General features: G+C 42.4%; 2 protein-coding genes across 2 annotated transcripts; both read left to right on the forward strand.

Annotated features, from left to right (window-relative positions):
• Nucleotides 1-3,133: 3,133 nt before the first annotated feature.
• On the forward strand, nucleotides 3,134-20,993 carry hoxd3a (homeobox D3a). Its single transcript, XM_052081556.1, has 4 exons — nucleotides 3,134-3,317; nucleotides 16,558-16,617; nucleotides 17,964-18,565; nucleotides 19,427-20,993. The coding sequence occupies exons 3-4, from the start codon at nucleotides 18,085-18,087 to the stop codon at nucleotides 20,167-20,169; spliced, it is 1,224 nt and encodes a 407-aa protein (XP_051937516.1). The 5' UTR covers nucleotides 3,134-3,317; nucleotides 16,558-16,617; nucleotides 17,964-18,084; the 3' UTR covers nucleotides 20,170-20,993.
• Nucleotides 8,700-12,184, forward strand: hoxd4a (homeobox D4a). Its single transcript, XM_052081557.1, has 2 exons — nucleotides 8,700-10,228; nucleotides 10,529-12,184. The coding sequence occupies exons 1-2, from the start codon at nucleotides 9,823-9,825 to the stop codon at nucleotides 10,825-10,827; spliced, it is 705 nt and encodes a 234-aa protein (XP_051937517.1). The 5' UTR covers nucleotides 8,700-9,822; the 3' UTR covers nucleotides 10,828-12,184.
• Nucleotides 20,994-23,487: the final 2,494 nt, after the last annotated feature.

Consider the following 23,487-nt stretch of genomic DNA (forward strand, 5'->3'; position numbering starts at 1 on the left):
CGTGAAAGTCGTCGTAACATGTCTGACATTTGCTAAACCAAAAAGCGATATTCTGATGTGAAATGTGCTTAAGAAATGAAAGAAAAAGGGAATGGGTGTCTATTTTTAACTGACATTGATTTGTTTTCTTGAGTGGTGCAGTTAAAGATCTGTCCTGGCATCAACTGACCTCAAACCGGAAAGAGCGACCATAATAAGACAGGCAGGACTATTTTTTTTGATTTTGTTGTAAGTAGGATGGATGATGGATAAGGGGAATAAAGTATACAATTTATTCATTGGTTGTAACGGAGTAAAAGTGAAAGTTGCCAGCAACATAAACAACGAAGCAATTGATTTAAAAAAAAATGTACAGTGACTAAGTATTTGTACTCCGTTAAATTGCAAGCCCAAAGGTTTTTTTTATACAAATACAGAGATGAAATGTGTGTGTCTGTGTGTGTGTGTTGCGAGGTCAACAGTCGTTTAATCGTTTGTCATAAAAGCGAGGCCTGCCAAGAGGAAAAATGTTAGGCTGTTCCAGGAAATCCAAACTAATGGAGCAGTATAAAGCATGTTATATTAAGGCTCAGAGTGATTAGTCGCCTTAATTACAATCACTTGGATCAATCACGAGGATTAATTCGTGCACTTTTCATTTTCTAGCTTCCGCACCACTTTCGAACTGTGCTAAATTACAAAGTAGAAAAAAGAATAGCTCATCACTAACGTGGTATTCTGCTGCACTATAGCAAATAGAACCACAAGACTCCTGGATCCGTGATAGCATCTGATCCACTCAGCCGTGCAACACTCAAAACATAATACAGCCTTAGAGGGACGGTCAGAAAAAGCATTAAAACGTGTTACCCACAAAAGCTCAAAATACATATTTGTGCATAGGAATCGTATGCTGTTGTTTTCATATATTTATGCCAGGCCCTCGGAAGACTATAAAAATGTGCAACGGCCTCTGATTAGGAAAATATTTGTCACGAATAATATCCTTTAGGTTACATTACATGAAAATAAAATTATTATTATTACTACTATTTTTTATTATTGTTATTTGAATAATAAATCAAACACGGTGATCAATTTTAAAAATGAATATAATGTATATTGGGCAGTGACATTTGGTAAATAGCAGCCTATAATATTAATACACGGAATTAAAAATGGTTATCGTTTGATGTTCGGTACTTTTATTATTCCAGGTTGCTCCTGTGAGATTCTCGAAGACAAATATCTTCTTCTGTAGGACAGAAGCACGAGTATGACGTTCATTGGGGCGCCTGCGTGTGACGTCACACTGTTGCGTGTGTAGCGTTTTCAAGAGAGCTGACGCACACGTTCTGCGTGTCAAGTGTAAAAGACTAAACTTAATATTTTTGTTGAAACAAATGTGTTAAAAAGAGTAGTGGCAAACACAACATAAATAAAAATATAGTATGTTAGGTTGAGTGTGGCAAATTTGCGATATTAATGAGCATTGTTTTTTTTTTGGGGGGGGGGGCTTTTCAACACAGCGATTTTTTTTAGCTATTTGTTTTATTAAGCTACTTGTCACGCGCCAATAATTTTTTTAATCTCCTGGCTTGGGTCTGGTTTTGATACGCTGATAAACCAAGCAGAACTGATTGAATCTGGTTATAAAACAAGAAATGAAATTTAAACATTTAAAAAGAACAGCAGACTTCTTTGGACAATATAAAAATGTCTATTCTTCTTTGAAATGTCATTTTAAGAATGAAGATCCCCTATTATCTGAAAATGTTACACGGCCTACCTCGCTTCAAGGCCGTCAGACCATGTGATTTCTCCTAGCCAATCAGCACCCAGATCATAATACCATAGACGCTGTAACTCTCATATAAATTATCATAAATATAATACAAATGAAAAAAAAAAGATTAATAAAATAGAACAGTCATGTGTGTTTTATCTCTTACTGTTACATTATTAAACACGTTTTAAGGAATGGGCTTAAAGCTTAGCAGATAAATAAATAAATAAATATATATATATATATATATATATATATATATATATATATATATATATATATATATATATATATATATATATATATATATATATATATATATATATATATATATATATATATATATATATATATATATATATATATATATATATATATATATGTAATTATGTTGTCAGCACGACGACATTCTACTGTTTTAAACATTTTCAGTGGGGTTTATTTTCAATGTAACGTTTAGAGGACCGAAAGAATGAAACACACTCACACACACACACGCACACAAACACCCACGCACAGACACGACACAGAACTGGCCCGCAGTGCGAATAAAAACAAAAGAATTCAACAAGGTACAGCAACAGAAAGCCTGCAAGCCAAGATTAATAATGCGCAACAGCACGACTTGAAACCTTTTAGACACGAGCAAAAAATGTATTCTAGTTAACAATCATTTTAATTATATGTAATGTAACTGGTGTGGGATTTAGCTTGGTTAGAAATTAAAAGCCGAGGTTGGAGAAATGAGGTCCTTTTGTATTGATGCACATTGTAAATACTGCGCAGTCTCATACACATATATTTTTGGGGGGCTAATAACATATTTGCCTCAGTCATCTTTACTTTACAGATACAACAAAAATATATCCATGTGCTCTCTAAAGATTATAGGGGGATTGATGTCTGTGGGGAATTGAGTCAACTGGACTTTTTTTTGTTTAAAAAAAACTTCAAAAGGTCGAGAATAGAGCAAGGTTTATTCATTCAATACTATTAGGCTAGGTTGCTTAAGCAATTCTTTTTTTTTAATTTAATCTCAAAATACATGGCTTCATATAACTTCTCGTCTTTGGTGGTAACATTTTGTAGATTTTAGGCAGCAGAAGGCGAAAAGGAGCCTGCTTGGGCCCCCTTGCCTTTATGCGCCAGAAAATAGGAAGAGTTACTGCAATGGAAATTCCTTTTTTTTTGTGAGAGCACAATTTACAGCTTGGCACTCGACGCCTTTATGAGCTTCTATGGCCTGTCATTGGATGACACTGGTCATGTGTGCGAGGCAGCAAACGTCTTCATGGCTCTCTTGCTCATTTCCCATGCAGGCAGGCAGGCGGAAGCCCCCCCCCCCCCCGCCTCCTCATACACCCTCCTTCCCATCCCACGTCCCCCTCCTCTCTCCATCACCTCATTCTGCGTCTATATGCTCTCCAAAGCGATACGATGTCAAAATTGCCAGTCGCCTCGTCGCTTCATCGAGGTCAACTTCAGATCCGGCAGCGTCCAACGCAAACGAGTCCACGTCGACGATTAAACATGGATTATCCGCCATCGATTCGTAAGTTGTTGTGCACGCGACTGCATGGGAAATCTGACAGCTTCATGTTGCATATGCCAAGCAGAAACAGTGCGTGGCAGGTCGTTTGGACGCACTGTGCAGATGAGCTAATAATCATCATCATTTTATTTTATTTTTTTGGGGGGGGGGGTGTATAGCGACAACGTCTTTATTTAAAGAAACGAAGAGCGATTTCGATTGTCCACGAATGACAGTTTACGCAATCGATTGCTTCTGTCTGAGATGTTTCTTTTTTCATTTCAAGTCATTTCTCCCGTCATGACGAATGTACGACATGTATTTGAAATGATTTTGTATGTAGAATAGAGTGCGTTGAAAAAGTGCGTTGAGTGTAAAAACTTCTTAAAACCGTACTAGTTTAGCGAACTTGTTCTTGCCAATTCTGTCACGTTGACATCAAAACGGCTTCCTCATGCTAACCGTTTCTTTAGTTTGTTTCGTTTTAGTTTTCTTTTTGCTGGGTGTTGGGGGTGGGGTGACGTTTCGCTGATTTCAGCTGTTGGAGATGGGGCCGAGTGAACAAAGACAGTATTTCAGTGTGGCCTGACAGGCAGCTGCGAAAGTATTTACAGCCTCACTGCAATGCGGCAAAATGGAGGGTGCACAGCACAGAAGGCAGCAGCAGAGTAGCCTGGAAACACACGGAATCATGCCCGCCTTTCTGTATTTCGACATGCATTTTACTTTTACATTTGTATTACTCTTTGATTAAGTTCATATGCTCCACAAAGGACTCGCGAATATTCTTGCAGATTTCAATATGCTAAGATTAAATGGAGACATTTGGCTTCACTGTTTGACTGTCACAAAATATTTGCAGTGTAATAAGTCATATTTTTTTATCTCATCTGTCACGTGCTTTTGGTATAATGCGTAATTAGACGGGTTTTTCCCCCTTAAAGGCCTGTCAAGGCTTTAGACATGCACTGCAGGAAATACACGCTTCAAGTCAGCCACTGACAAACAGAGGCAAAGAAATCTATTGTAAAACTGAACGAAATTAAGTTCACGTTAATGTACATTTCCAACAGGTGCCTCCTTTAACATTCTTCTCGCATCATTACTGCGTACAAACGTTTGGAGGTCGGGAGAGTGGAAAAGGGGGTGTGGGGTGCAATACACAAGCCTCCAGCAGGAGGCGGTGTTGCCCAACAGTCAGTCCCCGTTCGCTAATGGAGCTGCACTCTGATTGGATGAAAAGCACTGTCACGTGACTACTTTTGCTCGTCTCCTCAAAGGAGCTCATGGGACAGTCCTAGACAGTAATGCTGCATTTGTCCGCATGAATTTAACCATAAAAATAGTTTGCGATGTATTTCTTCAACCATATAGTAATTGATAAAGGAGATTCATGATGAGTGAGATGCAGAATACATCACCATCAACGTTATCATCTTGACGTTCCTCACAGGGGGGAGGATTGGCAGCACGCTTGTGTAACGTCACTTTTGATGGGCGGCACGAAAATGAAGTCAGTGATTCCTAACAACTGTGTGAAGGATCATCAGATGTGCTTATTTGGACCGAAAATAGTTATTGATGTACACAAACACGCTACCTGTGTTCATCCGTCCGTGCCAGCGACATATAGTGACAGACAGAACAGTGAAAATTTCTTCCACTAGATGGCAGAAGGTACAACTGACGTTTGTGTCCACCTGTTGCCACGCAGGTGTTCAATTAAACTGAGCGAAATTCTCCAATTTTCTCTTACTCCTCCAACTATTTGTATCACTCTTACTATTACTAATATTACTATTACCCTTTCGACTACTTGTACTGCTACTTCTAATATTACTACGACTAAAGAACTAGGATTGGCCCTTCTCTTACAGTTACTACGGTATTACCCTGACTACTAAGACTAGCCAACTGTGACTACTACTAATAGGATAACTACTATTACTCCTCCTCCTACTAGTCCCGCTGATCCTACCACTATTAATATTTCTGTTACTATCCTACTACTTCTGTTACTACCACGACAATACTACTACTATTGCCCCCTCCTGTTACTCGTACTGCCACTACAGTACTACTAATACTACAATCACCCCGTGGATTAGTACTACTGATAGTAATGATAATTGCTACACCACAGCTGGTACTACAACTCAACAAACACAAACGACTACAAATTAAAAACAACAACTCAAATCAATGGATATTATTCCCCCATTATTTTTAGATGTGCATAAATGTATCAGCCATTTCATGATGGATATTTTTCCTCTATTGCTCCCACTCATCAGCATTATGGTTGTTATTGCGGTGATTTATTATATTACAAGATAAAAATGACTATTATTATCCATAAAATAAAAATAAAATACAATTCTACAATAAAAATACAAATAATTGATGTTGTGGTATAACTCTTTTTTCGAGGGGTACTTTAATGAAACGTCAATTCCGGGATCAACTACTACTACTGCTATGACTATTATTATTATTATTAAGAATAATAATTTAAAAATCACAATAATAATATAAATTAAGCAAGAATACATACAAATGAATGGATATTATTTTATTATTTTCTAGGGAGGATTAAATGCAAGCTGTCAATTTCAGTGCACGTGTCCCCAATGGTGTGACGAAAATTGACCTCCCTCCCTCCTTCCTTCCTTTTTCCTTCCATGCTTCCTATCGTCCTTCCTTCCTTAGTTCGTCCTTCCTCGCCTGCTCCGCAGGCTCACAGCCATTACTGCAGAAGTGCAACTTCAGAGGATTATTTAAGGAGCCGCGCGCTCTCGTGAGTGGCTGGCAGGAAACACGTGACGCCATTAAAGTTTGCTTTATGGCCCGTAGCTTGACAAGACAAAATAAAATTCGCATTGTGTATCGGAGAGCGGGTCCAGATGGGCCGGAGAGGAGCGCGCTCGGCCGGACGGCCGCTGGGGGGCTGCGTGTCGGATACGGAGGTGGAAGAGGCGACGGTCGTGCTGGGGTGTGTGTGTGTGTGTCGCCGGTACTGCGGTAAGACGGCGTTTTATCATTTGCTGCATGGGCGTATGATGTCACGCACACACGCCAAACGCTGATTCCTGCGAGGAAAATGGGGCCGGCTGGAGTGGAGGGGAATTGGGAGGGGTTCGGGAGATGACGTTTTACAGCACTTTATTATGGTAACCCCCCCCCCCCCCTTCTTAATTATCCTGTTTCAAATGTGATTCAAATTCAACGCGTGGAATTAAATACGTTCGTGAACCATCACGATTTGGAACATTCCAGCGCTGGTAATTTGCTGATCTGCACTGCTGCTCCGGTGCATGAACGTTACATCGCTATATTATATTATATATATTTGTCGTGTGTGGCCTCGGGGCCTGATGCACACCCTCTCTGCCTATTTTCAGTTCTTAACCAAAATAACTGACGGAGATGTGCTCTAAAAACGACCCCCCCCCAAAAAAACGTTCTAGGTTTAGTAATTTAACTAATTTAGTCAGATGGTTTCCTTCTGATATTTAACAACGCGTCTCAGTGTGAAATCAAATAATTCGATCTTCTCTGGCCCTCTTTAAAAGCAGCATTCCTCAGAAATGCCGCTGAGTGGAGAGAGGCCAAGACACTTGCTTGGAGCGTTTCGCTGAAAAAAAAAAAGCTGACTGTATGATTCTTTTGTGCTGCATTTCGGCTTTGACCCGTCTCAAGTGCCGGCTGACCTGGGCAAGGTGAAAGACAGGTCAACCTGTCTCACTGACACACACGTGCTAATAGTCTTGCGTCTTCCTCTTTTACGTTTATCCTTCAACGAATTTGGAACGAAATTTGCCAAGTTAAAATGCTCTGTACAAAAATTTCATCCCGTTCATATTTGTTTCAATTTGGCCAATCAAGAATGTTTACCAAACTCCATTTGGAGAAAAATTTTTTTGGGGGTATATGGGGAAAATAAGGAACCTGCTAGTGCCTTTTCCTGCAGGCACATGACCTGTTAGTTATCGAATTATCTTATGGAGCAACATGCATGCTCACTTTAAATGGATAGTTTTGGTCACTGGAGAAATGACAAGAACATCTAAAAAAAAAGTCAATGATGTTTATTATGCACAATAATTAATCAGTAAGAGTGAAAGCTTGGCTGCCGAGCTGTGTAAGTAGCTGCCACTGTGCTTATAGTTAATGGCTAAAAAGGGAATTGGTCAACTTATGCCCCCTTTGAGCTGTCAGAGGGCCTGAATTATTATTTTTTTTGGGGGGGGGGCAGGGGGGTAACTCTGGGCTGTGTGGAGATGACCAGGACTTGGGTGACACAGACAGTTTATTTACAAATATAAATAAAGGTGCTGTAGATTTTGCAAAACAACATTTGGGTTCTTTAGGGTTAATTTCTAGCTCTAAATTGAGGATTCAATTTTGTTCTTTCGATTAAATATGAGGACTAATATTCAAGGGATGTGGAGTATATAAAACCACTGGTTTATGGTTCTGCATACTTGAATGTATTATTGTTTTAAATTATTTTAATGTCTCCCTTGAAGGAAATATTGCACTATTAGATGATTAGCCTACTGCATTAAAAAAATAACGAAGTTACTATAACTTGGAGGTGAAATACTGGTGCAGTATTAGGTTGGCTAGAGATCTGGTTTATCATGAAGAATTTTTGGCACTATGTGGAGGAACCTAGCACTTAAAAAGTGAAACAAAACTTTAATCAGCTAAAGAAAAACAGCCCCCATGCTAATTTGGTAGTTGAGCAGCTGGTGAGATTTTTGCCTTATTCAGATGGCTCGTAATTTGTTTTGCAAAAAAAAAAAAAAAAAGGCAAACCTGAAGGAAACGATATAACTTGGAAAAGGTGAATAAACAGTTCTAATTGAGAGGAATGCCCAAAAGAGGCCGGAATAACTGGGTCATTATCAACAGGAAAATGGCGGAAATTGCAGTCAAACACGCACACACACACACACATAGGAAGGAAGTCTTTGGGGGGGCGAGAGGGGGGTTCCACGTGAAGAAGTTTGCATGACTTGTCTCTTCTTGAGCTCAACTTTGATTCATGTTCATTTGCTCGAGAAGGCCTGCCGTCGTCTATATATACCCTGTAGAACCGAATTTGTGTGATGCAAGTCCAGTCACAGATTCGATTCTAGGGGAGTATATGGTCGATGAAAAGACTTCGATGTATATATATGTCATCCCCCCCTGACGCATTAGTGCACAGCTTCAGACTCGGAGTAATACAATACAATTCATGCTGATTTATTTTGCGCTTTCACAACAGCGGCAGCTGTAACAAAGCGCTTAACAAAATAGTTAACATAAAGTAAAATAATAAACACAACACATAACATAAAACACGGACAGTCGTACAGTCCTAACCACTTTTCCGTCACACGCTTTGTTGTTTGAAGCAGTGAGCCGTCGTCCTTGTATTGAAGCCCCAAACTCAAAGAAAACAACTCGGCGAACAGTTTTCGAGCTGGCCAACTAAAAATTGTTGCCTTAAAACTCAATTAATTATATATACTTCAAGGTTTTCCAAACTTCAATGACTGTTTCAGGACAAATTACACAACAACTCAAAAACGTCAAGGCGGGAAATGTCGATAGTTTGAAATTGGGCCTTTCAAAAAAAATATTAAAAGTTTCGCTCATGTGAAAATTGGGGCTCAACTGCATTTTCAACAAAGAAATTTGAGTTTACAAAACTAATCGTGCTTGTATCGCCCCCGCATGAAGCCAACAACTTGCTAGCTTTAGCTTTAGCTTTAACTGTTGTTGTTTTGAACTGTTTACATTTTGAAGTTGTTCGCACATAAATCACCATAGTAGCCCCCCCACCCCAAAAAAATGCTAGTTCTGTTTTTGACAGAGAAGTTGTTGTTGTTGTTCGAATCTCGTGCAAGGGGCGCACACGCCTCCCCTCCTCTTGTTTGTGCCCTTAATGAATGATTCCCAGAGGCGGCCAATTGTTTGCGAGATGTGGCAGCAGATGAAGGGATGAGATTGGTGTAACTTTTAGATGACCCCCCCCCCCCCACAACCCCTTGACAAAGACAGTCGCCATCAATTGTCCTCACTCTGCTTGTATACCAGGGGGGGCTTCTTCTTTGTCGCTTTTCAACACCACAAGCGCATCCGAGCTCGGTGGTGGAGGCTCGACTTATGTTATTTTATTATTATTTTTTGTTGTTGTTGCACGTCTTCTTTTAGAGCATAATTCGAGATATCAAGTGGTTTTGTAATCCCCGCGGTGGGACCTTTCATTTCCAGGCGCGCAGCACGCAAAGCAGATGTTTGAAGGTTTATTTTTTTTTCCTCCAGGAGTCTAATTAGGGGCATATTTTGGAGAGGATGAAATTGCTCTTTCCTCGTCTGTTTACCCGTGCGAGCAGCAGCGTCACCTCCATTGGCCCGCACGGTCACATGGTCCGCTAACTTTATTCAGTTGACACCAAAAGTAGGAGGGCTTTATGGAGGCAGGAAAAAAGACAACTGGAGAAAAATTAGTATTTTCTACCTTCGCAAATTAATGGCCATGAGTTCGTATATGGTCAACTCCAAGTATGTGGATCCAAAATTTCCTCCCTGCGAGGAATATTCGCAGAATAACTACATACCTGAGCGGGGCTCAGATTACTTCAACCAGTCGCAGGACGCTGACTTTCAGCACCCTGCCATTTACCCACGCGCGAACTACCCGGAGCAAGCGTTCGGCTGCAACGCAGTGCGGGAGTCTCCGCTGCAGCCGCGGGGTCACGTCCAAGACAGAGCCGGACAACCGAGTCCGTTCGGCGCGCGGACGGAGCCGGGCGAGTCGCTCCAAGCGGCCGGAGTCAGGCCGCGCGGTCAACAGGACGCCAAGAGTCCAAACGGAGTCCAAGCCAAGCAGCCCGCGGTGGTTTACCCCTGGATGAAGAAAGTGCACGTCACCACGGGTGAGATCGCCTTCTACTTTCGAAACCACGCCGTGTGATGTTTATGGGAGCTTTTTGAAAGGGCTTGCCAATTACACGAGTCGTAAATTTGATGGCTGAGGAAAGGGGGGTGAGGGGGAATAACAGGCCGCGAAACAGGAGAGTTTAAAAAGCTCAAGGGTGCTTGCAATTGCGGTTTTGTGTGTGTGTGTGTGTGTGCGCGCGCATGTAAACCCCATACAATTGCGCGCCCCCCACCCCCTTCATCACTTTACACATTTCGCTTCATAAATAACTTTTTTTTTTTAATCCCTTGCACAGTGAATCCGGATTACACAGGGTCCGAGCCCAAACGCTCGAGGACGGCTTACACGCGCCAGCAAGTTCTGGAGCTGGAGAAGGAGTTCCATTTTAATCGCTACCTGACCAGAAGGCGACGGATCGAAATCGCCCACACGCTTTGTCTGTCCGAGAGGCAGATCAAAATTTGGTTCCAGAACAGGAGGATGAAGTGGAAGAAGGACCACAAACTGCCCAACACCAAAGGCAGGTCGGTGCCGACCCACGGCCACCTGCAAAGCCTCCACAAGGACAACAGCACTGACATCACGTCCTTATAAACCACAACAAATTCACCTTCATCTGACTTTTTTTTTTGCATGGACTGAAAATCGTTTTTTTTTAATGTTACTCTTTTATTTTTATTTAACACCAAAAGTCAGTGTTGACCTGAGCCTGAGACGTTGAAAAATAAACCAATCAGTATTTTCCCAGAGAGGTTCGACACACTTAGTGTAAAGAGGCGCCCATAAATTGAAGCAAACCTTTTTAATTTTTTTTTGTATTTTATTTTGTTTTGTTTTTTCGGAGCGGTGGGGGGGGGGGTCAGTGGATTTAAGAGCGTGGTCTCTCGTGGATTCACGCTGGCTTCAAGTCTTAAAAGTAGCTTTATTGAGCACGGAGAGGCTGTTCGTTCAAAATTACACGCAGGCAAAAGAAAAAAAAAGAAAAAATAAAGCTTCTCTCGCCAACGCACAATTTACTTGAAGGAAAAATCGCAAGCAGGAAAACAAAATCTCCTTTTATATATTTCGCTCTTCTTCGTTGCTTGTTTAACTTATTTTGTATAAAAATATTTTTTTTCTTCGTTCCTTGCATACGAATAGCCATAATTATGCTTCCTTGTTCATATTTACCTCTGCGCCACGCCAGTTTCTTTTTGAAGCTGACGCCGAGTTCGTTTGAAACACTTGCGCATATTTAGCAGAATTGTTGACTTTTTTTTTTATTTATTGGTCATTAAAAAAGATGTACATTTTTTTTGCATCGCGCGCGGACACGATGAAGTGAATTCTATTCCTTCTTGTCATCTTTTACAAAGGACACTATTTGTGCATGGCTTTACGTCGTCTTAGTTTAATGTGAGAATGTATTTTGTCTTTAGTTACACAAAGGGGTGGAGGGTGTCGTGCCAGGTTTAAAAAAAAAAAGATTTTTTTTCTCCCCCCCGGTTTTGTTTTAAACCCGTCATTGTCCAAAAAACAAGAGAAGGCCCAGAAAGCTGTCCCAGCTCGTGGAGGTCTTGCCGGGGAGGTATTTGAGACGAAGGTCGGTGGCAGGTTCATCCAGGGGACACGCTCAAGCCGCGAGGGATGACCCCGACACCCCCTGACCCGGCCGAACGAGCTGCATTTTCTCCCTTTTCGCCGTCACAAACAACTCCGTGAAGCATATTCAAAGCGAGTCGATGTGCGTGATTTCTACAACGGAGTTCTTTCTACACCCCCCCCCCCCACGACCACCTCCAGAAAAAAAAATACTCAGTTTCTGATGTTCGGATAGATGCGTCATTGTCAATACGCAATGTCTTTTACTGGTCTTATTTTTGTACATGCTTTCTAACCTTGTATTTGTGCATCGGGATGTGAGAAGTATATTGGAAAACAAATAAAGATTTCTACTGATTATGCATTTAAATGATGGCAGAAGGAGAAACGTGTCTGATTTCCGTCAATTCAATTCAATCGTTCAAATGAGGGAATTTGTAAACACACACACAAAAAAAACGACGAGTGGTTGAAAAAAATGTGTGTCAGCGTTGCTTGAAAATATTTACCGTATCGTTTTTTGGGGGGGTCGATTTTGACGCCTGAGGTGCCACATGCACGGGCGCTTTTGGAAAACATCGGCCAAATGTGCGCCTTTTGGTTGCTCTTATTGATTGGTAACGTTGACTAAAATGCTTCAGGAAAAAAAATATACGTTGCATACACGTGGAAAGGGTCCGTGTCTGTAAGAATACATTTGACACTATATTGACCCATTTTCTCTATGCTTGGAGTCTCTCCTCATTTCTCTTAGGTCCCTTTAAAAAATGCTTTGTTGCAAAACACAAACGCAGTCTTGTAAAGTAGTGAGCACATACATACATATATAATATATATATATATATATAATATATATATATATATATATATATAACCCCCCCCCCCCCACACACACACATGGTAGAAATTGCCAGGTGAGACTGAAATCTTCAGCTTGAAGTGAATATGCTATTCAAGTAAATCTGATTCAGATAAAAGGGGCCAAAATGAGCTGCACTGGACAAAAACACAACTTGATTTTTTTCAAAGACAGTCTTTTGTGTTGGTACAACATTTAAATGATAATTTATTGACATCCATGGTAAAAATGTCGGTTGGCGCAGCAAAACAAGCAATTTTTTTTTGCTCCAAAACAATTTGCTGTTTTTACGTATCTTTTATGTTGTGGGGACAATGCAATGGAAAATGTGTTCTGTAAATGCTTATTTTTTGTTGAAAATATGAGAAAGCCAACTTTCACCTGAGCAAAACTAAAATATATGTTTTTGAAATTATCCAACTTCAATTTTATATACGCTGGTATAGCCTTGAGTTGAGTTGAACTTTTGAATCCGCTCAACTTTTTTTATTTTATTTTTTTTTTAAACAGCGTGCAAACCACCATTCTCATTTAAACGCAAGCCAAGTTGCATTTTACGACGAATGACGTGCTCACGAGAGCAGTTCAAGCAAAGTATAACAATGAAAAGAAATGCTTTGCATGATTGCAAGCAGCGGACTGCTTGCGCTGTGTGTGTGCTTTGGTGTAAACGTTGAGTGACTTTTTGGAAAACACGTGGTCATAAAATCCACATAAAATGATTTCAAGTGAGACCCGATGACTTGCTCTCGAGTCCCATGAAAATCCCCCAACGCGATTTCAAACGGCACCGAACAGAGAAAGGCCACACACCTTGTTGCGGCTCATATCAATATCACACGAGAGACCTCGAACAAGACATGTGGACCCCCCCCCCCCCCGCCCCACACACACACAATCGCACGCTCTCCTGTATTTGACTCCAAATCGAATTAAAGTGATGTCCTTGAACGCATCGGATAGATGCATGGTGACCCCTCCCCCCCCCCCCCCATGATAGCATTCGCATCTATAAGAAAGTGTGTGATTGGACTACTTGGTGTTGGGGTGAGCATCCGCGCTGACCTACATGGGCGAGCGCCAATAAATGGCAGTCGAAGGCGCGTTGCCACTTGCAATGACAGCCGCATGCGCCAAGGCTGCTTCCCCGCTGCTGCTTCTCCCCATCCGGCCATATTTGACTCTCCTCTCTCTCCCCCCCCCCTCCCCCCTCCGCCTTCCTCGCCTCTTACAAACAGCGCGTCGTCTTATTTTTTTTCGGAGTAGAGAGGCATTCGCACAAAAAAAAAATCCACGCCGACAGCATTCGCTGGAAACTTGCGAACACCCCCCCCGCCCCCCCGCAACTCACGTGACCGTCCGGATAATTAATGCAGCTCCACGTTGCCCCCCTCGATGCTCGGCGTCGTCATTAATCGCGAGGACTCTATCTAGACTTGAAAAACTGAAAAGATCTTCCGAAGGAGAAAGGGGGTAGGGGGTGGGGGGCAATAATACCTTCTAAGCAGCGCAGCAGCGTCGGGAGCGACACATCCGAACCGATGGATGCTCGGGTAAGGTCTGATTATTTACTGCATCTTGCGTGGCCACTTAATTTTGGATTTTTGTCCGGCGGGGGGGGGGGGGGGGGGGGTGCATGTGCATCGATTTCATTTGCCATCAATTCACAAATATGTAGAAATGGAATGTGCATGGTTGTAAATCCTTCCCATGTAATTCCTGAAAGGGTGTGAGGGTGGGAGAAAAGGGGAGGGGGTGGAGGATAGAAGAGGGGTGGGGGGGCTCGAAAACTGTAAATCTTTCACTTTTATGACCCTGTGAACATATGCTGAATCTTTTTCTTCACAGCAAGCACAAAAAGCCTTTCCCCCCCCCCCAAAAAACCTTCCTCACCACAAATGCTTTCTCATTGGCTGTGTTGTTGGAGAAGACACGCTTGTTGTCTCCCCTGTCAGTGCTGAGAACAATGGCCTTACCTTTCCAGATGGCTTGTCATATGTAAAATGAGTAGCCTGCCCCCCCCACCCCGAAAAAAAGGTTTACAACTGGAAACGTGCAGATTTTATGAATGGAATAAATGTGAACGCAGCCTTTGTGTCCAAACGGATCGCTGAGGTGGAGGAAGAACAAATCACGTGGACAAATATGCTCGCATCTTGCTGGGCACTGCCTTTATTTGTCATCATAAAGCTCCCCCCTCCTCCCCAAAGCAAATATTCTACTGTTTAGCTCTCAAATCTATACGGGGCCTTACACTTGAATTCCTGCTATTTCACTTGCTGATTGATTGCCAGCGAGTTTTTTTTCCACCCCCCCCCCCCCCCACCCTCTCTCCTTTCCTTGCTGTGCAGAAATAAGGATACCCAATGTTGGCTGTTTATTGGTAGCTGAGTCCTCGCACTCTTTCGGGAATACAGTCTCCACTGGTGTATGGAAATGTCTGCAAAAGAGCAAGATCGGGTTTAGGACAGCATTGTGTGCACACAAAAGGGGGGCTGAAGGATTTATTCGACAAGGAATCGGAGAGCGAGCTCGCCATTCGCTTTTTTTCTTTTCTTTCTTTCTTTTTTTTACTGTAAATGATGAATTGACGCGCACAGGTAAGCAGCTGCATGGCGCAAAGCAACCTTTATGCAGGTTAATTTGATGCAAGCGTGATTTATTCCACGCGGAGGTGGAGGATGCTCGTTAAAGCGCTCGCGGATGCAGTGGATGCAGATCTACAAAAAAAAAAAAAAAACGAAGCTTCGCAATTTTTGGGAAGGAGAAATGTGATGGAAACGGAACCCGCTGCACTTTTTTAGCTCATTTCCACGCGAGCCATCGCGAAGGGAGAAGTAGAAGGCACTTTTCTTCTTTTTGACTCCCGGATCGTAAATCACATTAATTTGTTGTCTTACCGTCACAATGGCGTTCGATGTGATTTATGTGGTTTGAGCTGCGCGGCTTTGTTTAAAAAAAAACCTCAAGTCATGTGTTGGGATTTACGGACAAAGGAAACGCGTTTCGATTTATAGACAGTTTTCTCAGTTTCTGCCACGATGGCCTTAAATTAAAAAAAAAAGAGTCGGCATTACAATTTGATTCTTCTTAGGAAGAAGGAATTTAAATCGGAAGTGTGATTTTTTTTAATCATAACGGAGCTTTTTTTTTTTTAATGGCTGCAGTTGATACAAAGAGCAGCTCCACATTTCGATTGAACGGCGGTTATCCAACTTCACCGCAGCACTCACGACTAATTATTATTTATTCGATTATTTTTTTCCTCTTACGTTTCCCCCTGCAAATAATTCGGTACTTCATCGTGGAGATAATAAGTGTCGACGCGTTGTCGGGCCCATTGTGTGGAGCAAACTTACCGTAGCAGCGCGTAGGCGAGGAACACTGCGCCTTGAATAGGCGAGCATGTCTGCTACGAGTCGCCCAGTGGGCCGAAGCACTCGAGCGGCCCTTTATCGACCCGCTTTGACAAATAATTCCACATCCGAGCCGTCCATTCCCATAACGCGGTCGAATTTCTCGCCGCCGGGTGTGAAGCGTCGTTGGCGGATTATTTTTTTGGGTTTGTTGCGCAATTCGGGCTTCTACTTAAAGCTTTCCAAACGGCTCCTCGTTGTTCATTAAACGTCTATTTCAAAGCCACGTGACCCAAAAGGTCAGGCAAAAACAGCTTATGGATGCTGAATTTCGTCTTTGTGTTTAAAAGTGCACACGCGGTAGTTTTTCGAGGGGTTGAAGGCGTCACGTGACACGCTGTTTGAACGACTCGAACGGTTATTTCAACGAGGGATGAAAATATATATGTTTGTCACGGGTAGAAATGTTTATTATTACGCAATAGATGCACGATTGGTGCCGTGAGAAATTGTACTTGTGTTTTGCAGGTGGAGCTGGGAAGGGAGATGTATTTTTAGAGGACGTCACAGACATTTGCGCAGATTTGGGTGAGTAACACACACACACCGATGCACACAACAAACAAAGCCTTTTGTTGTTTTGTTTTACCGCCCCCCCTCCCCAACAACATAAAATGAACCTTCAATGACCTAAACACGCAGACACGAGGCATGGAAATGTCATTATTCGCCTCCCAATATCCGAGGAACTGCAACACGTCGTCCGATCGAACAATAAACACGCAAACGTAAAACGACGAATTATTTTTAACGCAAATCTTCTTGATGGCGCCTAAAATTCTGCGTCACTGCCAGCAACGGGCCCACTTTTATAAGAGCAACTCGGCACCATATGAAATTCTTTCGCCTGCCTTCCACCTACGCTTCGTTGTTTTGCACTTGTAGTCGAGTGCAGTGTGTGTGAGTGTGAGTGTGTGTGTTTTGCTTTGCGTGTAAGACGCGCACATTTGCGCTCATAAATTTGGCCGCGGCGGCTCACAGTGACAGGTGCAATTGTTATGCAGCACGACGAGTACTACCACCAACATACACGACGCCGTCTGCTTTTGATATTTACGAGGTGACTTTAGGACGCCGATTACGACCTGGTCGGCTGTGCAAAATTAATTCTTCACCATATTTGGCCATTATATATGTACACACACACACACACTGTTTATTTTTGAACGGAAATGTGTGTGCAAGTCGAGAAAATGTATAAGGGAAAGGGACGTCATTACAACAATAATAAGAATAAATAATAATTATATTAATAATCGTCATCATTATAGAATGATTATGATAATTATTATTATTAGGTTTGTAATAATTATATTTTTTGTGCAAAAACATTAGAAACAAGACTGCACACGCCACGCTAAAATTGAAATGAAACGTCTCTGCGCTTCAACTGTTAAGTATTCGATTGTATTCGATTATGCAAGGTGTGTTGAGATCATATGCAATTGTGCCAACCACGCCCACACCGACGAGCACAGTATGCCCCCCCAACCCCCACACACAAATTGCATTCCATGCATCAATATGAACAGTTATCGTATTTTGGAAGATCCATGTGAGTGTGAGTGCGTCTCTCCATCTTGAACAATGCACAACGCGCTTTTGTCAGAGCTTGTGATAAGTCAAAAGGCCTTTGTGTGTTGCTGTGTCAAATGCTGATTCAGCTCCACACCGAAGCCCCACAGAGAGTCTTTTGGGGCTGAAGTTAAACTTTAACTGTTTTGTGTGGCCCAAAAAAAAAAGAATAAGGACCTAACTGGCGCTGGAACGTACATCACTGAAACGAACACACTTTTGAGTGTGACTGCATGGGAAGTACGATATATGAGTTTCTGAACCTTCAAATATGGTGCGTCATATTTTGGGCCGCATAGGTGACAGACTGGAGCCAAAGTGGGGGAGGCCAATCACTTGAAAAAAAAATACACAAGCACCGCCACTGATGCCATTGGAGAGACGCTCCCTGCGTGATTGTCTTTGAGTGAGCCAACAACAATGCAGAAAGCGACGTACTACGACAACTCTGGACTCTTCGGGGGTTACACTTACCCCAAGGCTGACTCGTACAACTACACGCACCAGCCCTACCCCGCGGCCAACATCGACGCGGACTACCAGGGCTCCGTGTGCCCCATTCAGACACCTGCCGTCAGGCCGCTGACCCTCAAAGAGAGTGACTTAAATGGGGACTGCATGCGGCAAAGCAGCAGCAGCAGCGGCGGTGGCGGTAGCCAAAGCAACAATAACCCCAATAGCAACGGCAGCAGCCAAGCGCCGAGTGTCGCCGAGCAGCAGCAGCAGGCTGGAGCCCCGCTGCCACCCTCGCCCGGATCCACCGGCACCGCGCCACAGAAGAAGAAGCCTCCGCCGGGGAGCAGCAACGCGTCGCCCGCCCTGACCAAGCAGATCTTCCCGTGGATGAAGGAGACGCGACAGAACGCAAAGCAGAAGACAAATAACAACTGCCCCGCCGCAGGTATGATGGACATGCTTTGTGCACGTTATGGCACTCTCGCCTAGTAATCATGTCGAGGGGTGTCCAACTCGAGGAATGGGGGCCAGATAAGGCCCGCTGCGCACCACTTCATGTGGCCCATAAATCAAATCATCTGCATCTAATTCACGTTGTTTTATTTATTTTTTGCTACAAAAATTTGTGCCAAGAATTGACTCCGCTTTTGATTACGGTGAGATAGTGAAAATATTGTTTTTGTTACAAAATCCTTTTTTTCACCACCTATATGGATATCCCATATCAGCAAATGACAATCAATATAAAACGACAAAAATATTAATTCTGTGATATAATTTATTTATATAATGTGTTGGATATATATAATGTGTTGGAAGTATGTACATTAGGGCTGCAACAGACTATTGAGTAATCAATCAATTTGCCATTTTTTATCCACTGATGAATCAGTCAGAATTATTTGACATTTTAATTTCCATCCCTTTATCAAAACAACTGCACGTTATTTCAAAATGACAGCCCAGAAAGTGCACAAATATAAATGGATTATGATTCAGTTACTGGTTTAGTCGGAAAGGCAAAAATGTTGATACATTTTTCCAAAAATAACAGCAGGTGTTTGTTTAGTAGATAGTAGTTGTTGATTAATTTGGTGCACTAAAATCAACCTGGAGGGTGCAATACCCGTCACTTTTCTAAAGAATCGGTATGAACCTCAAAAGTATCCGAATTGTGCTAATATATATATATATATATATATTATATATATATATATATTATATATTATAAATAATATATTGTTTTATTTATTTATTTATTTATTGTTTCATCTATATATCTATATATTTTTTTTCCTTCACGCAGGTGAGGTAAGCGACGAAAAGAGCCCGACCGGGCCGGCGTCCAAGCGCGTCCGAACAGCGTACACCAGCGCGCAGCTGGTGGAACTGGAAAAGGAGTTCCACTTCAACCGCTACCTCTGCCGCCCACGCAGAGTGGAGATGGCCAATCTGCTGAACCTGACCGAGCGCCAGATCAAGATCTGGTTCCAGAACAGGAGGATGAAGTACAAAAAGGACCAAAAGTCCAAAGGGATCGCGCACTCGCCCCTGGGGCACTCCCCGGACAGAAGCCCGCCGCTCACTGGCGCCAATCACATGGGCTACTCGGGCCAGCTGGGAAGCTCGCTGGCCTACGACGCGCCGTCGCCTCCGCCCTTCGCCAAGCCCCAGCAGAACATGTACGGCCTGGCCGCCTACACGGCCCCGCTGGGCGGCTGCATGCCGCAGCAGAAGCGCTACCAGAGCGCCGAGTACGAGCACCACGGCATGCAGAGCGGCGCCACCTTCGCCGGCGCCAACCTGCAGGGCAGCCCCGTGTACGTGGGAGGGAACTTTGTGGATTCCATGCCGGCCTCGGGGCCCGTGTTCAACCTGGGCCACCTTCCCCACCCGTCGTCCACCAGCGTGGACTACAGCTGCGCCGCCCAGATCCCGGGGAACCACCACCACGGACCCTGCGACCCCCACCCCACCTACACGGACCTCACCTCGCACCAAGCCACTCAGGGAAGGATTCAGGAAGCACCCAAGCTCACGCACTTGTAATAGGAGTGCGGATCTGTGTGAGTGTGTGTGTGCCAATATTTAGACGCCGCGCTCTTTTTTTATTACCTCACTATTCGAATAACTCCGAGCGAGTCGTGTGCATTCTTATCATCATCGCAGTATTGATATGACTATTATTGTGCATTTTCTTTTTGAAACAATTCTCCCACGTTATTGAACACGTGGGGATGGGTGTCCGAGAGCTCTTGACCCCCCCCCCAAAATATATAAATATATAACGTGCAATGCGCATTTTGGACTGAATATTTGACTTGAAGTAAGGCTTGTAGGTGATGAACGTAGAAACTCATCAGTAGTGAGAAGGACTTTTAGTCCGTTTTTTTTTGGTCAGGATCTCATCCTCGTCATCTTATTTATTTATTTTCATGATTATTGAATAATCGTTTTTTTGGGCTCTTATCTATTTATTATTTAATGATTGCACATTATTTATCGTTTATAAGCGAGTATTTATACGTGTTTTTTTTCTTTTTGTAAGATTGGACAGATCAGTGCACTTGATGGCAAAACAGGGTTATTAAAAAAAAATCTAATTGTACATCGGGGCCAAATGGGGCATTTTATAGTGTATAAGCACCACTATGTGTTCATGGTTAATCTTGTGTGGAATCTTAAGCAAATCGTAGACTATCGAAGTATCAAAATATTGTACACACCAGCATGTCATTTTGGTTTTTTTTACTCATCGTCTGCCGTCGTTACTCATCAAATTACCAGACCCCGATGAGATTGAAATGTTCTATTTTATTGTGTTGGACATTTTGTAAATAAAGTGCTCAAAGTTGACGGTTTTATTTCCACGAGACGGCGTGTGTTTTCGTTGTGAATATAAAGATCATGTCCATGGGCTTGTTTGGTTTGCTACAGGCTACCCGGGGACCAATTGACCGCCACTGGACTTTACAAACAAGGAGAAGAGGATCAATAAAGGAGACACCAGCAGATACAACTTATATAGTGCATTTCAGCGAAATATAAAAGCCCGCCCCCCCAGCAGGTTATTGACGTTTTATTATTTTCTACGACAACGAACGTCTGATTATTACGAAGAAGAAAATGAGCACCATCCTTATATTGATTGGGTGGATTTTTAAAACCTATCTAATGTATTGACGAGCATGAGGAAAGGGAGAAAGAGAATGCGCGTGCTCGTTATAATATGTATGCGCGCGTTCACGTGGGAGAGAAAGAGAGCAGTTCATCCTTTATTGCTCCTGGAGAGCCATTTCAAAGCTCATTAATCAAAAACTCGTCGCTTTCAGACTCCTCGCTGATTCCTCCTCCTCGCCAACAAAGCGTCTGCATTCCAAATCCACTGAACACACTTCAAACCGTGCGGGCTAATCTTGAATGGGGGGCGGGGGTGGGGAGGGGGCGATAAACACGCTGCGTGCACGTTGTTCCCTCAAATGTTGCCATGAATCTGTCCCCCCCTACGACTCAACATTTGGCATCGCAAATTGGAGTTGTAGTCATAATTTGTGAAATTACGATTATGGTTAAGGTATGGTGTAGTCCATTTTTTAAAATAAATTATGACAAATATCTATAGCAGGGTTCGGAAACGTTTTATATATATATATATAAAAAATCCATGTACCACCTTAATGGCAAATATTAAAAACAGCAGTGTTGGAAGAAAAAAAAGGCCAATTACATGAACGATATTTAACTAATGTCATAAAATGGATTTAAAAAATTCATGTTGCACTGCGCAATTAGACAATTTCACACAGTGTTTTGCAAATCAGTGTTTACCAAGTTAACTATTCTATTTGAACTCGATAAAGTAGCTTTCATATTAGTTATTCTATTCATCTTAGCTTAAGCTATAAAACCAAAACATTTTATGCAATAAATTTAATAATGCTTATTGTAACACAGATTAATTTATTGCTTCAAAAATAAGAGCATATTAAATCGCAATCACAATATTGATGAGGAGTGGGGGGTAATCACAATTAGATTGTTTTTCAAAACTATTCAGCCCTACCATTAGTGCAACTGCTGTGATCTATTCTGCCATATACACCTCTGCTTTCTGCACAGGTTAACTCAATTTATTCAAACAACCGAAAGAAGAATAAACAAGTGAAAATACCATCGAAGAAATAATGTAATCAACAATTAGGTGTACTTTGTTATCATGTCGCTAAATAGATGTCCTTTCGTTGGGCATTGTTGAATAAAGCCTACAGTGAAAATGGACGAATTTTAAACAAACAAAAGGTTTTAAAAATGACATTTTCGTTGGACAACACTTAGTAAAATACATTGAGCCAATCGGGCTGTCAGTTTAAACGCGTCAACCAACCCCCCCCCCCCCCAAAAAAATCTCTAAATATATAATTATATTTTATGGAAAGTGAAGTGCAGCCCTCGTGCTCATGCTGTGACCCTGATTGGAGCTCCAGCAGCGCATGCGCAGTGGCTGGACATCAACAAGGGGTGCTCTGTGCTGTGGCGGCGTCGACACGTCCACGCGCACCCTTTGCTAACGTTCGTGTTGGTCTTCCACGGACTCCGATGATGTGGGGGGGGGGGGGGGGGGGTGTCGAAATTAAAAGCGACAAAGATGCAATTTGGAGGAGAAACGAGCGCTCAATTTGGTCTGGACGAAGATCTCGCGATACTTCCGGCTGCATCCGTCTCCATTCCGTCAGGATGAATGTTGTGCTTGCCTCGCTGAGTGGAATATGGATGGACACGCCGCGGGACTACTTTAAAAACAAAAACTTTTTAATTATATTTCGCTGCTTCTGGTGACAACAGGAGTCTTGCGGGTGCGGTGGATACAGAACTAACTTATGACTGAAAATGGGACACGCAGAAGGATTTTTTCCCCCCTCCCATCATAATCAACAGAAGCGAGATTGTTAAATGTAAAGTGAAGTGCTGTGCAAGTCTTCTTTGCTTTTGGGACTGATCCTGCGCACGAGATGTCAAAATTAGGACATCCGGGAGAGGATGGAAAAAATGCTCGTTACGAATTAAATTGTTCATTTTTGTTTGAGACATGACCACGTCTACCACTAGAGCAATTTAATGCTGTAAATAATCTAATATGACTTCAAGTGATTTCCTATGGTGTATACTTTATGGACTACTATTGCTCTTTAACGTAATGCTGAAGAAAAAGACTTGTATTAAATGTTATATTCATGTGTACAATAAAAGACTTGAAATACTTGTGTTTTATTTTTTTTATCAGTACTAAAACTTGATATTGCTGTTAGGCTGATTAAAATAGAGTGATATGTTGTTTTGATTTGATACGCCTACATTAACGATGCTGTC

Source organism: Hippocampus zosterae, chromosome 12 (genome assembly GCF_025434085.1).
Source record: "Hippocampus zosterae strain Florida chromosome 12, ASM2543408v3, whole genome shotgun sequence".
Lineage (NCBI taxonomy): Eukaryota > Metazoa > Chordata > Actinopteri > Syngnathiformes > Syngnathidae > Hippocampus > Hippocampus zosterae.

Excerpts from the sequence above, each read along its gene's own strand:
- hoxd4a (XM_052081557.1), top strand. The coding sequence starts at position 9,823 with ATGGCCATGAGTTCGTATATGGTCAACTCCAAGTATGTGGATCCAAAA. Across the intron at positions 10,229-10,528 it reads GAAAGTGCACGTCACCACGG|TGAATCCGGATTACACAGGG; the intron begins GTGAGATCGCCT and ends TCCCTTGCACAG.
- hoxd3a (XM_052081556.1), top strand. The coding sequence starts at position 18,085 with ATGCAGAAAGCGACGTACTACGACAACTCTGGACTCTTCGGGGGTTAC. Across the intron at positions 18,566-19,426 it reads TAACAACTGCCCCGCCGCAG|GTGAGGTAAGCGACGAAAAG; the intron begins GTATGATGGACA and ends TCCTTCACGCAG.